At 34.6% G+C, this 16051-nt stretch overlaps 1 protein-coding gene across 1 annotated transcript in view; it reads left to right on the top strand.

Moving 5' to 3' along the window:
- The first annotated feature begins 395 nt into the window (after window positions 1-395).
- The window catches only part of UNC79 (unc-79 homolog, NALCN channel complex subunit), a 348180-nt gene continuing 332524 nt past the window's right edge, over window positions 396-16051 (top strand). Inside the window, exon 1 of the mRNA XM_037832003.1 lies at window positions 396-473. Coding sequence (XP_037687931.1) covers window positions 452-473 — 22 coding nt within the window. The 5' untranslated portion in view covers window positions 396-451. The remainder of the gene's footprint in view (window positions 474-16051) is intronic.

The raw sequence follows: 16051 nt of genomic DNA, 5'->3' as shown, positions 1-16051 counted from the left end.
GGGAGATCCAAATGGTCGGGGACTCCGGCACTTTAAGAGGCTTTTCTCTGGGAAACACCCGGCCCCTCCGTGCGCCTTATGAATGGAAATACTCCTCCCCCGGTCGAGCCCATTTTCCCATTTCACCAGGAGCCGCAGCTTGCTCTCTCCTTTCGGTCTCCCCGCCCACATCAACGCGGGCAGCTCCAGGAGGGGACGGACAGGAAGCCTTTGGCCGCCTATTAAATCCCACCCATTTCTCCGGGGGCGATTTCCTAACCTTCCGGGACCGAATTCTGCAATTTGATGTGCGTTTTGTCCGAATGGTAGCGACACGGGCCTAAGGGAGGGGGAAAGCGAGGGGGGTGGGGGGTGGGGGGTATGCGCTCTTTTCCTCGCAACATCGCTGGCGGAGCGAGGGAGCTCACACGACACAGATTTTGGGGCAAAGCCTTTCCATCTGGACAGCACCATGTCCACCAAAGCGGAGCAGTGTAAGTAGCAGCCGGCCCGACGTTCTGGCCTGGCCTCCGGCTGGGAGCTATTGCAGTTGCGGCGTTTGCGGCTGCTGGGAGACCTTGGCATTGTGCTGGTGCGGGGGGTGGGGGCTGAGGTTGGCGCGGGTTGGGGGTGAGGGGTGGAAGAGATGGTGGGGGAGGGTGGGTGTTAATGGCAACGCCGCGCTGTCCCTGGTGCTGAAACATAATGCAGTCTTCCTCAGGCTTTGGTGAGGTTCACAAGACTAAAAGACCCTCCCTGCGAAATGAAATTAAAATGGGGTCATTGTTGGGAAAAAGAGGCTTCGTATCTTTCAGAAAAACATTTCAGTATCTCTTGTTGGAGTGGGGGAAGGGGGGCAGCGGCAAATCAGGGGCGGGGAACTGTCAGTTGCAACCAAAGCCTGCTTGGCCTTCTGAGCATGCCCAGTTCTTGGTGCTGGAGCCATAGGGGAGTTTGAGTCTGCAGTTTCCACTTTGGGTTGAAGAGGCAAAGGAGAGAAGGGGGAGGGAGCATGGAGCCAGGAAGAATTTTGGATTCAGTGTGAGGAAAATTAACTCACTAATGCCAACACTAATGCTAAAACTAACCACCACCTTAGGTCAAAGCAAGAGTCAGAGCCTGCAAGAAAGTGAGAGGGGCCCTGGGAAAATGATCTAATCGATCTCATTATTTTTTCCAAAGAGCAGGTTTCATCTTCAGGGCAGCTCATACAAACTTTAACATAGCAGGGAGGGTTTAGTTGTTCCAGTAATGATTGACTGTGTGCTTGGTTGGAAACAACCTGCTGACTCCTTGAGCACAGAGGAAGTTTTTAACACAGTTACTATAGTCCCCTATTGCAGTGTGCATTTGTAGGCCTTCAGTGTGTACTGGTAGGTTGATTGATGTGAAATCTTTTTACTCAGTGGACTTGAGGGATTTAGGAACTTAAACTTCTGATTGTAAATAAAAAATGTTTTATTAAGCACATATGTTTGAATTTTTAACAAATACACTATAACTTATTCATCTAAATGACTTGTTTCTTTCAAAGCAGTACACACTTATGCTGATAATGCTGTCACTACTTAAAAGTCTTGATAATTCTCCTGTGGAATGGCTATTAAAGCCATTTGATGAGACACACAAAACATTAGTCTGATTATTTTTGGAAAATATCTTGTATATGATAAAATGCAATATGTCACTTATTTACCAGGTAGATTCTGAATGACCTGTAGGCTCAGAGAATTCCCAGGTTGGTGGTACATTAGAGATTGTTTATGCCCATCTACCATCCAGTGCTTGTATCTCTTTACAATGTATTTTGGAATCTGGAAGATGTGAGTTTAAATCCTAGTTTTGCCAATAACTGTTTGACCTTGGGCATGATAATTCACCTCTCTGAACTTTATTTTCTCCTCATTTGTAAATCTGTAAACCTGGAGTAATAATGCCGATGGGGTTGTTGAGATTATAAATGAGGGAATACATATAAAAGGTGAACCTACCACATAGCAAGTACTCAATAAATGATGGCTATGCTCTTGGCAATTATTTCTCAAGGTTTCCTGCTTAAGTCCATTTCTTCTAAATATTTAGGAAGTTCTTTTGTGATTTTTTGCCTGTTTCCAAAAGTTAAATCTACTCTTAAAGATAAAATTTATTTCAACAAAAGCTTTTGGAAAAATTGGATGCATTCCACTTTGGGTAATGGTAATGTAGTTGGAATCCGTGTAGAACTTCGCACTTGAGGATATCATATCCTTGAAGGTTTTATTATAGTATTGTTGTTTAAGAAAAACCCACCACCTGTCATTTGGTTTTATACATATTACATAAGTAATTTCAGCTTAAAGCCAGTAAGTATGAACTGTCTTCTTCCTGTGTTTTCTCTTCCTTGTTATATTTTGAGATGCACTGGATACTTTGTCTTGTCTCTTTCCAGAGAATTAATGCCAGGATGAATAAAATCTACATCTGGACTTGGTTGTGTAGTTCAAGTAGTGAGTTTAAGTACCTATTTTAGACTTGTTGGTAAAACAGATGCTTTTCATCTGTAGTGGTTGGAAAGGACACCATATGTGGAGCTAGAAAATATGGATTTGAGTTTTGCATGCCCTTCTGATTAACTATGAGACATTGGGTAGTTCACTTAATCACTTCATATCTCAGCGTTTCTATCTATAAAGTAAGGCATAGTAGTAGTAGCTGTCTTTGTTCAGTCCTAGGGGTTTTGGAGGGCAAAGGAAGTAAATGGGAGCAGGTTGTGAAAAGGATAAGGATGCTTTGGCTGATTTTAGGTATCTTGATTTAGGGTGAAGGGAAGTTAAGAATCTGTTTTCTTTCTCTGTTATATGCACTCACTTAATGGGTTGACAATCTAGTGCACATGATAGACCTGAAAATAGAGCAAGAACATGAAAGTCTGCATGATTGATGTCCATCCTGTGGTATTTTATCCTTGGACTCAGCAAGAATATGGTTAGGGGGAAGAAGAAGGGGAAGAGAGGCTCCCTGGGTGTGAAGATCACCAGGGAAGAAGAGAACAGTAGAGTTTATTTCTTTTCTGCATTCAGGAGTATGTACAGTGCCACTTTTCTAAGGATCAAAGGGAGAATTAGGCTTAATATAATGTCAAAGAACTATTTCTATTATACTTTTTCCTGGGGCCTCTTGTTGTTGTGAAGTTTCCTCTGGTACAAGAAGTGGGCATAGTTTGGTGGAACCAGCAAGAGGAAGAACTTGCATTTCAACCCAAACAGATTACGTGATGTACCTTTGAAATATAATATATTATGCTATGAATAATGATTTTATTTTCAAGTAATGGCATTTTCTTTTATGAAATAAGTAAGGGTAATAAAAGGCTAGTTTTAACAAAGATATAGTCTTTAAAAATATTCAGTCTGTTTCCTGTGCTATGTGCAGAACATCATAACAGAAGGTGAAAGCCTCACAGCAATTTCTCAGGTGATTGCACAAGAGTTATATTTTTGCCCCTTCAAATCCTTCTTTTTCTTAAAAAGTTCCTTGGAGTGGAAATGTTTATGTAGCTGGTATGGAATCTGGAATGATAAAAATTAGAATTTATAGTTCTTTTATTTGGGATTCTAAAAGGAATATAACTTTCCTCCCAAGCTTTCTCTGTCTTCTAAGAGTTAACACCGACCAATCTGGAGTACTTTGGGTGCACTCTTTCAAAAGAAGCTCTGCTTTTGAGAAGTTAAGAATTGGGGTTCTAGAATCATGCCTAGGTTTGAATCCTGGCTCTGTTCCTTGCAAGCTCTGTGACCTTGAACAAATTAACTCAAAATCTCTAAACCTTGGTTTCATCATCTATAAGATGGGGATAGTGGTAGTCATTCTCAATATTAAATTATGTGATCCATGACAAGTGCTTAGCACAGAATCCTGGCACAAATGAGGAATCAATATATGTTAGCTGTTATTATCGTTGCCATCATTAAGTATAAAATCTATGCTTGCTGCTAAAATGAGGACAATTAGAAATTTTGGTCTAGCCTCCTAGAGTGTAGCAGAAAAAAAGTATGATATTATTTAAATGGGACATAGGCTATTGGAATATTTTTTATTCTTCTTTATTCTCCTTTCTTTATCCCCAGTCATCCTCTATAGTAGTCAGTCTGACCCAGTTTCGGTGGGAGGGGATCCCTACATGGCAACTCCTTGACTTGATGTATCTGGCAGTATACTGGTTGACCATCTAAATGAACATTTCTAAGCCATGAGCTGCCTATCCATCACCTTTTGTATTTTGATAACAGTGTAGCAGCTGGTAAACATAAATCACATGAAACATAAAAATGTTCGTCAAATTCAGAAATTAACCTGCTAAGTTGAGTATAAATAGTTAATTATAGAAATGTGAATGTATACTATTATTAAGTTATTCACTTTACGTAGCATCTTTATCCCAGTAACTAAAAATCCTTTTTATTGCATCAGAAACAAACACTTATCAGAGTAAAGCTAATTAGTACTACAATTTGAAGTTGAACTTTTCCCTCTACCATGCATATTTAAGGGACATTCTTGGAGAAATCAATAGTTTTCTTTATTTTTATGCATGTTATACAGTAATATTACTAAAAAAGAAAAGTACTTCTTTGAATGGCATTGCAACCTGTAGTCGTTTAAAAATCTTTGCACAACATTGCTAACTCTTATAGAGGAAACTCTAGTTTTATTCATGTATGCAAAAATTAAAATGTCCCCAGCTCTTAAATTCTACACTTACCAAAAACAGCACTTCTTTTGAGAGTGCACCCAAAGTACTCCAGTTTGGTCAATGTTAACTCTTAGAAGACAGAGAAAGCTTGGGAAGAAAGTTAGATTCCTTTTAGAATCCCAAATAAAAGAACTATAAATTCTAATTTTTATCATTCCAGATTCCATACCAGCTACATAAACATTTTCACTACAAGGAACTTTGTAAGAAAAAGAAGAATTTGTGGTATCAGAAAGAAAGCACGGTTTTTAGCCCCTGTCTTGCATGACTTCTCTGCATCATTTGATACCAGTTGCACATTCCCCATTTAAACTTGCCTCCCTTGGCTTCCATGACACAAAGAACTTGCTTTTATTCTTTTTTTCTGGTTGTTCCTACTCAGATTTTTTTCCTTAGGGATATCTCTTTTTCCTGCCCTTTAAAAATTGGGGTTCCCTAGGATGCTGTACTTTTTTTTTCCTGTCCTATTGACTCTAGATCTCATTCATTTTCATGGTATCAGTTATCACCTTTCTGTTGATGACTCCCAAATATACTTTTCTAGTCCAAACATGCCTTTATCTCTAACCAGGCCTCTATTGGTATCTTAAACTCAAACTCATTGTCTTCTCTGCCAAACTCATACTTGTTATATTACTCATTTTAGATGATCCTAAGTTTAGTCATTTACCCAAGTCAAAAAATTGAGAGTGTTTCAAATCTTTCCTTTTCTTCCACCATTACAATTCAACAAATCACCAAGCCCTGTTGATTCTAGCTCACCCAACTCAATCCCTGTCCTACCTCTTTGATCTAGTTACACTGGACTGTTTTTTTTCAGTTCCTTTAATGTACCATGTTCTTTCTGCCAGAAATGCTTTCTTTCCCTCCATGAACCTTTTCTTTTCCTGTTTAATGGCTACATATTTTTCAATATTTAGCTTGGAAGCCCTGCCTGATTGCTACTCTTCCCCTGTATGCCCCACACTTGTGCTCATACAGTGTTTTAATAATTACTTTTCTTGTTGTTGCCCCATTTACTTTGTGTGTAGACTGTATTGTGTTCATTACTGTGTTTGCAGCATGCAACCTTTGTCTAGTGCACAGTGTTTGCACAAAATGTATTTCCTGAATACGTAAAATGATCAAGGGCTAGTGAAAGGTCTTTTACAAAGGATTAGAGAATCAAGTTTTTAGATATCATTAATGTGAAGATTTTACATTTTTGTTAATGTGAAATTCTGCATTCTGTAAAATTGTATAGAACATTGTGTAGAATGTATGTTTTTCAAATGGATTTATAGGTAAATAAAAATACAATTGTCAAAAATACCAAAAATATATTTGCTAAATCAAATTTTGTAGTATTTATATAAAAGTCATACTTTTCCTGAACACTGATTGTGTTTTTGGTTCTTTTTGATAGGTTATGGTTTTTGTTACTATACTCAACTTAAATAATTAAGATTCCTAATTGGTAAGCAATCTTAGCACACATCACTGTTTTTCTGAAGATAAAGTGACAATATATCTGGGACTCTTCAGGCTGTAGTTTGACTTGGATCCTGCGATAATACATCTCTTCAATTTTTTGTATTGATTACTCAACCAATAAATGGGACTCTCATTTTGTAGTATTTGTTATGTTGGAAATTTGTAAACATTTATTTCTCATATTCTGAAAAGATATGGATATATCTGCCTAAATGAATGCATGTATTAGCTTAGAAGTGAAATGTTTAAAAAAAAACATTAAGTACATTAAGCAAAAATACATTCTTTCAATAAATTAGCTTTCTATAATGTGGAAAGCTCAAGTATTTCATTTAGAATTTTTAGCTTCTTTCAATCCGTAAGTTTTATTTCTGTTTTGTTTGCCTTTCCTTTTGGAGCTTTCAAGACCAATACATATCATTTATCATATGAGTCTCATTTAATTTTTGATACAGGATAATATTGGAACTGTGTTCAGCATCTGAAGATGTCTTTTATTTTCACTGGTATCAAAATCTTGGTGTGACACTAGAATAAAGCTATAGTGTATTTACATATATATATATACACACACACACACACACACACACACACACACACATACGCACACATGCATACATGTACCCATATGTTTTAAGAAATGGGAATACATGAAAACTCATAATCATATAACCAATTTAGCATGTCAGAATTATATGTATTTGAATCTTCTCTTAAGCTCTCCAAGAAGGAGAGTTTAGATATTTACTGTTTTGTACCTACTATGTGCTAGGAACTTTCACATTAGCTTATATCATCCTCTTAATAACTTTGAGAGACAAGTGTATTATATTTTTATCCTGGTTTTCTCTCTCAAATAGTTCTCAAATACCTCATTCCTCTTTATTCTTACCATCATCATCCTAATTAAGGGATATATCATCTCCTTACTATAACAGCCTTTTAATTAATTTCCCTGTCTCTGTTTTTGTCTCCATCAAATCTATCCTCATGTGGCTGCCCCAGTCATATATCTAACATATGAAGACCATCTTGTCGTTCTTCTCTGTAAAACCCTTCAGTAACTTCTCATCACTTTTGACACATATTAGAGCTCCATCTCTTTGGGAGGAGAGTGAGCTCCTTCTGGTTGTTAGAACATATACCAGATGTGTAGAGGAGTTGCTAAAAAATGTTGGTTATCATGACTTGATTTCCAGACCCTTTCCTTTTATATCACTGTTTTTAAATGCATTCCAAGTTCTCGATGTCCTCCTTAAAATTTGGCACTTGTAAAAGGACTCAATCTTTCATATGTATCCCCACTGGTGCAAAGTATAGGAATCTATTTCAGATTGAAAGATTTCTTTAGCTCTTTGTACAATAATGTCAACATGCTGGTCCACCAAATTGCCAGATATTTTCCATAGAAAATATGTTATGCTTGTTTTTCTTCATCCTCTGTGCAGTTGAAAGATGTATGGCTTTGTTTAATCCTATTAAAATTTATCTTATTAATTTCATTTCATTCTATCATCCCACAGATTAGTCATTCCTTCATTAGTTTTGTGTCACTATCAAGACGATATCCATTCCTATATGAACTTTACAAAATAAAAATGTTGATGTGGAGAAAAGAAGCACAAAAGCCCCTTGACATGCCATTAAAAAACTTGTTTAAAGTTTGCTTTGAGCCATTATTCAATACATTTCGGATATGATAGTCACAACTACAAATCCATTGTATTGTAGTACTACAAATCGATATTTCATCATGTCCATTCATGTATTCAACAAATATTTATTAAGTGTCTACAATGTGTCAGACACTGTGCTAGGCACTAGTTGAGCATATAGTTGGGTCCCTAAAGGCATCATAGTTTGCTGAGATGTATATGTTCAAGTCTTCAACTTTCCTTTGATACCCTGTTTAGATTCCTAAAAAATAGGAAGTTGAACTGAACATGGCACGATTTTCTCATAGAGAATCATTTGTGACCATTATTACATTTTTTTCTGGGGTATGAAATTTTTGTAGAGAATGTTAGAATCTTCACTGCCCCACTCAACATGATTTTTATTTTTCATTTTTTTCCTGGCTATTCTTTTCATTCTTCCAAATTAACTTTATAATCAACTTGCACAGCTTTAGAAAAAAGCCTGATGGTATTTTTATTAGAATCACATTAATTTATAAAATTACTTACTTAGGGATAACTGATATCTTTATGATGTTGAATCTTGCTATCTAAGAAAATAGTTTGTTTTCCTGTTTGTTCAAGGCCACTTTTTTGCCTTTCCAGGGGTGCTTTATAGTTTTTCTCATACGGATTTTGGAATTTTTTGTGAAGTGTTTTGCCTAGTATTTTCTTTTCTTATCTTTTTTTCTATCATAATTGGGGTCTTCTTTTCTTCTATTTTATCTTTTTATTTTTAATACATGAAGACTATTGATTTTTTAAACAGTTTTATTCATACACCATATAATCCATCCTAAGTGTAAATCAGTGGCTCTTGGTATAATCACATAGTTATGCATTCGCCTCTATAGTCAATATGAGAACATTCGCATTTCTTCCAAAGAAAAAAATCCCATACTCCTTATATCCCCCTATTATTGACATTTAGCTTTGGCATAGTGCCTTTGTTACAACTAATGAAAGAGTATTACAGTGTTACTGTTAATTATAGACCTTAGTTTACATTAATTGTATTTTTTCCCATATAACACCCTATTATCAACACCTTGTAATAGTGACGTATGTTTGCTCTAGTTCATGTAAGAACTCTTATATTTATACAATTAACCACCATCAATGATGATGGTTAGCACTCTGAATTTTGCTAAGTTATATAGTCCCAATTTTTATCCTCTAGCTTTCCTTCTTGTGACATACACCACTCTAGTCTTCCTCTTTCAACCATACTCACACTCTGCTTTGTTAATTACCCTTACAGTATTGTCCTACCATCACACAGTATTGTGCTATTCATTTCTGAACCTTTACAACGAACCTTATTGAACTTTCTGTACTCCTTAATCATCGATTGTGCAATCTCTGCCCACTTTTTATCTCGTGATAACGTACCTATGCTCTCGAATTTAATTCTCAGAGTTTGCTCATTATAGTTATTTCATATTAGTAAGATCATACAATATTTGTCCTTTTGTTTCTAGCTTATTTTGTTCAACATAATGTCCTCAAGGTTCATTCACCTTGTTACATGCCTCACAACTTCATTCCTTTCTGCAGCCGCACAATATTTCATTGTATGTATACACCCCAGTTCTCCCTTCCGTTCATCAGTCCATGGACTCTTGGGTCCTCTCCACCCATTGGCAATTGTAAATAATATTGCCATAAACATTGGTGTGCAAATGTCTATTCGTGTCCCTGCTTTCAGTTCTTCTGAGTATATACCTAGTAACGGGATTGCTGGATCATGTGGCAACCCTATACTTAGCTTCCTGTGGAGCCACCACACTGTCCTCCAGAGGGACTGCACAATTCTACTTACCCACCAACAGGGAATAGGTATACCTCTTTCTTCACATCTTCTCCAGACTCGTAGTGTTCTGTTTAATTTTTTTAAATAGATTTATTCACACACCATACAATCCATCCTAAGTGTGCAATCAGTGGCTTCTAGGTATAATCACATAGTTATGCATTCACCACCATAATCTATATGAGATTTATTCCAGAGAGAAAGAGGAAAAGAAATAAAAATCCCATATCCCACCCTTATATCCCCCTCTTATTCACATTTAGTTTTGGTATAAAGCCTTCATTACAATTACTGAAAGAATATTACAATGTTACTGTTAACTATAGACCCTAGTTTGCATTAATTGTATTTACTTTAATTTTTTTACACAGCAAGACTACTGATTTTTGTGTGTTAATTCTATAAGCTTACTTTACTAAATTATTTTCTTTTTGAAGTTTTTCCATTCTTTTGTGTTTTCAAGATATATAATCTACAAATGGAAGAGTTTTATCTTTTCTTTTCCAACTCATAGTTGCTTTCTCTTTTCTAATTGCATTGATGAATATCTCTGACACTATATTAAATATAGCAGAGATAATGTGTTGTTTTAACCTTAATAGGAAAGCCTGTAGTATTTCTTTATTAAATAAGATATGCTTTTGAGTAAGGTAATATACAAAGGAAATATCCATTAATTTCTATTTTATTGCTTTTGTTCTAACCTGAAAGAGTGTTGAATTTTGTCAAATTCGTTTTCTGCATCTATGGAGGCCATAAGACGTCTTCTCTTTACTCTTTCAATCTGCTGGATTGGATTTCCCCATTTTATTTCAGAATTTTTGCATCAATACTCATAAGTTAGATCAGTCCATTGTTTGTTTTATGGAGGTTAATTCTAGTCAGAATCTTGGAACAATGTTATACTCGCTAAATAAAATGAGTTTAGAAGTTTGCCTTGTTTTTCTATGCTCTGGAACAATTAAGGTGACATTGGTTTTATCTGATCTTTGAAAGTTTGTCAGAGTTCCCCTGTGAAACTCTCTGGCCTGGGGCTTTTTTTATAGAGGAACTCTAACTTTTTTGTCTATTTCTTCTATGATACTTGTTCTATTTAGATTCTGTCTCCACCTGGGTCAGTTTTGGTAAGTTTTTGTCTCTAAAAATTATTTCATCCAAGTGTTCAAATTTGTTTGTATAGAATTATGCAAATGACTCTTAGAAATTTTTAAGTTTCTTCTATTTTGGTGTTTGTTTTCTTCGCTAATGTGGTGTAATTAATATTGTGTATTTGTGCTTTCTCCTTTGACTTTATTTTTTTTTTTTTTAGATTGGGCTAGCTAGTGGTTTGTCTATTTTGTTGATTTTTTTTTCTATAAGGAATTAGTTTTTTGATTTATTTATTATTTCTACTGCTTTTTGGGTTTCTAACATTAATTTCTGCTTTCATTATTACTAATTCCTCTTTTTTTTTTCTGATTTCTTTCATTTACTGTGCTGCTCCTTTTCTAGATTTTTGAGTTGGCTGTTAATATATTTAGTTTCAATATTTATTGATATAAGCATTTCATGCGATATATTTTTCTTTGACACTTCCTCTAGTTGTAGCCTATAGTTCTAATTATGTCAGGCTTATCATCAATTATTTTAAAGACATTCTGCAATTTCATTTGTACTTTGCCTTTGATGTGAGAGTTGTGTAAAAGTGTGTTTGTAAATTTCTATGTGGAAGGGCCTTTTTGTTGTTGTTACTATTGATTCTAGTTTTATTGCATTATGGTTGGAGAATTCTATTTGAATTATTTCTATTCTATTGCACTTATTGAGGTTTTCCTTTGTGGCTAGGATTTGGTCAATTTTTATGGATGTTCTGTGTGTACTTACTTGAAAAGAAGTTTTAATCTTTATTATTGGGGTTCAGAGCTTGATACCTCTATCTATAAGATCTACTTTATTTATATTAATTAGGTCTTCTACATCCTTGTTAATTTTGGGTCCACTTGATCTTGGATTGTGAGAGGTAAAGTCTATTATTAGTGCGTTTCTGTCTGTTTCTCCTTGCACCTCCTGTAGGTTGTTGCCTAACGAAAGTTATTGCTGTATTATTGGATGCATAAATATTAATAACTATAATATCTTCATTATGAATTATGGACTTAAGCATTAGAAAGTGCCCTCCTTTATCTTTTTTTAATGCTTTTTAGTCTGAATTCCACCTTATCAGATATCAAGGATAGTAACCCTGTTTTCTTTTTATCTGTGTTTGCCTGATATGTCTTTATCCATCCTTTTATTTTTAACTCTTTTGAATCTCTTTGTTTTAGGTGTGTCTCTTGTATTCTGCATAGTGTTGGATTTTGCTTTATTAGCCAATCTGAAAATCCTTTTCTTTCGATAGGCGAGTTAAGCCCATTTACATCTATTGATGTGATTAATATGTTTGGCCTCAGTTTTGTCATGCTGTTTTATTTTTATGTCTTTTATAGGTATGTTCTTTCATCATGGAATGGACTTTATTTGCTTATTTGTTCTCTTGGTTAACTTTATATGAGTACCTTTATAAAATACATTAGTCCACATTTTTTTTGGAACTTATTTTTCCTACCATAAATAGTATTGAAATTATAACCGCTTCTTCCTCTTCCCCTCCTTATCTCCCAGCATCTGATTTAAAGTAATATCCTTTTATTGCCAATTAACACCTGTAAGACAATCAGCAGTTTTCATACACAGTTCTTGTTCTCTTGTCAATTTCTGATGATTATACTATGTCTACTATATTCTCTCCCATGGTTTAGCTTTGTTCTCCATGGTTTAGCTTTGTTCTATAGGTATAATTATATTTAATACTCACTAAAATTTCTTATGTTGCTGTCTCTAGGTCTTTTTGCTTATCTGAAGTTTATTTTCCAAAGATTCCTTAGGAGGCACTCACAAGATCACTATCCCTAACATTCCTGACATGTTCCTCAGGGTTTGCTTCCAGCTTTGTACTTGAAGGTCAGTTTGGGTGGGATATGAAGTCCTTGACTCATTTTTCCCTTCCTTGAGTATCTTAATTTTGTTAATCATTTTCTTTTGGCATTAAGAACTGTTAAAAAGTCTGATGACAATCTATTTTCTTAATAACTTTTATTTGCATTTGTGTTATGCTGAATTTATTCCCCAGCCATAATCATTTATTTCTTCAGTTTCATCTGGGATATACTTCTGTGCAGCTTCCTCTTCTGGTTTAGGAACAATTTGTTCTTTTTCAGTAAGGCTCATTTAAGTGTGGCAGAGGGAGCTCCAATATGGTTAATGTGACCTTGAGCTCTGTAAGTATGGTAGCTTCTCTTGGGGGCTTTGTTTATCTGGATGTGCTCAATGACCAGAGACTCTACATCTAAACCCTTAAGCTCAGCATTACTTTCTGTATTTTTAAGCGTGTGCAACAAAAATTCAGCACTCATTTTGGGCCACTGACCCTATATCTAACCTCACTCTTTGGCCCAGGCACACCTACTAACACCACCATTGTAAAGAAGGAATGGCGCACCTTGCTTTTGTAAAGTGACATATTTCATACATTTGGTGGCTTTTCGCATGTGCACACCCTTTATGGCCTGGGCAATTTCTCTTGTGCTTTTAAAGTGAACATGAAGATTTGAACCTCTTAATTTTTTGCATGGTTTTGTGGAGTTTTCTGGGACAAGTGGGTAGCAAACCATTTTCAGAGATCACCTCTGACTGCTTAGGGGAAGAGGAAGCTGATAACAATCTTGTTTTCTTTCCATTATAAGTGACTTGGTCTTTTTGCCTGGTTGCCTAAATTATTTTTTGTTTTTATTTAAAATAGTTTTATTATAATGTGATTCAGTGTTGATCATTCTGAAATGATTGTAGTGTGACCTTTCAATATGTGATTTTGAGAAGTTTTTATTTTGGGGAAGTGTTTTGGAATTATTATTTTTAGTATTTATTTTGTTCCATTGTTGGGTATTTTTCCTTAAAGACTCCTGTCATACATCTATTAGGTCTTTCCTGTTACTTTCTTTGTGGATCTCTTCCTATTTAATGCTTTTAAAATCTCTCTCTTCATTTCTTTTGTATATTTTTTTAGAGTCACCTATACACTATTCCTTTATTTGTCTATGTATGAACTAACCTATTCATGGTGATTCCATATATAAATAGCCCTGCATTTGAAATATCAAATGTAAATAAAAACAGTTGACAGTATTCAGTTGAATATTATCTTATTTCTCAGAAATCCAAACTTATTCATTGTAAGTAAATATAAGCATCTGATTACATCATGTCTTCCAATGTAGACATGCCTGAGTACCTGTGTATTAGAATACATATTACTTTGTCTTCTTTTCAAAATTATAGAATTAGTTATATATCATAAAATTCACTAATTTTCAAAGCACAGTTTGATGAATTTTGCTAATTATATACAATTGTGTAACCACCAAGATAAAGAACAATTCCTTCATCCTCAAAGGATTCCTTGTGGCCTTTGCTCTCGATCGCCGTTCCCCTACCCCAGTCCCAGGCAGACATGGATCCACTTTCTGTCACTCTAGTTTGGCCTCTTCCAGAATTTCATATAAATGGAATAATTAATACATATTCCTTTCTGTTTGACTTCTTTGACTTAGCATATTGTTTTTGAGATTCATTCATGTCATTGTGTGTTTTAATATTTCATTCTTTTTTATTGCTCTGTGATGTTCTGTGGTATGTATATACCATAATTTGATCCATTCATCAGTTGATGGACATTTGGGTTGTTTTCAGTTTTGGACTATTATGAATATTGCTGCTTTGAATATTTGCATACATGTGTTCATGTGGACATAAGTTTTTATTTCTTGTGGGTGAATATCTAGGAGTGGAATTGCTTGGTAGTATTTTAAATGCATATTTAGCATTATAAGGAACTGGACACTGTTTTACAATTGGAATTTATAGCCTTTTAAACTTTAGTCATTCTACTGTGTGTATGTAATATTATCTCTTTGTGGTTTTAATTAGCATTTCTCTGAAGGCTGGCGATGCTGAGAATTTTTCATGTCTTATTGGCCATTTGTACATCTTCTTTTGGGAAATATATGTTATAATCTTTTGTTCTGTTTTTTCATTGGATTTTTTCTCTTCTTTTTATAGAGTTGTAAGAGTTCTTTGTATATTCTGAATACAAGCTCTTTTTAGATACATTTTGAAAAAATTTTCTTAAAATTTTCTTCCGGTCTTTGCCTTTTTGTTTTCTTTCATTCTTTCTTTTTTTTTAAAATTATTGTAGTAAAATATATATAACTTAAAATTTCCCATTTTGACCATTTTTAAGTGTACAATTCAGTGGCATTAATTGAATTTACAATATTGTGTGTGCTACCTTCACCATAATCCATTACCAAAACTTTTTGATCATCCAAAAGAAACTCTGTACCCATTAAGTAAGTAAAAATTTCCCATTCCCCCTTGCTGCCCACTCTAGCGCCTGGTAACCTCAAATCTACTTTCTGTCTCTATGGATTTGCTTATTCTAGGTTTTTCATATAAATGGAATCATACAATATGTTTATCCTTATGCCAATACTGTACTATCTTTATTACTGTAAGTTTATTGTAAGTCCTGAAATCAGGTGGTATAGGACCTCCAATTTTATTATTATTTTACAAAATCATTTTTAGGTATTCTGAGTCTTTGCCTTTCTGTATAAGTTTTAATATTGACTTGTCATTTTTTTTCAAAAGAAGATTATTTGAATTTTGATCTATTGATCAATTTGGTGAGGATTACTACCTTAACAACATTGAGTCTTCCAATCTTTGGAATTGACATATATATATATATATATTTGCTTATTTAGGTCTCATTTGATTTCCCTTTGCAATGTTTTGTAGTTGATACATCTTTTGTTAAATTTTTCCCTAAGTATTTTTTTTTTGCTGCTATTGTATAATGGAGTTGTTTTTGAAATTTCATTTTCTAAGTATATGTTGTTAGTATAGTTAATGAAGTAGCTTTTTTGCATGGATTACCTAATATTTTCTATGTACATGATCATCTTTTCTGTGAATAAAGATAGTTTCATGTCTTCCTTTCTAATTTGAATTCCTTTTAAAATATTATCTTATTGCACTGGATAGGACCTCCAAAACACTGTAAAGTAAAAGTGGTATGAGTGGACATCTTTCTATTTATTGTTGGAGTCAATTTGCTAAATTTTGATTAAGACATTTGCTTCTGTGTTTATGAGAAATATCGGTTCACTGTTTTCTTCTCTTGTGATATCTTTGTGTGGTTTTGGAATCAAAGTAATATTGGCTCATAAAATTAGCCAGTAAGTATTCTCCTTTTTTCTATTTCCTGAAGAAGTTTGTGTATAAATTATACTATTTTTTCCT

Source organism: Choloepus didactylus, chromosome 4 (assembly GCF_015220235.1).
Source record: "Choloepus didactylus isolate mChoDid1 chromosome 4, mChoDid1.pri, whole genome shotgun sequence".
Lineage (NCBI taxonomy): Eukaryota > Metazoa > Chordata > Mammalia > Pilosa > Megalonychidae > Choloepus > Choloepus didactylus.
This window is presented reverse-complemented; position numbering and strand designations above follow the sequence as displayed.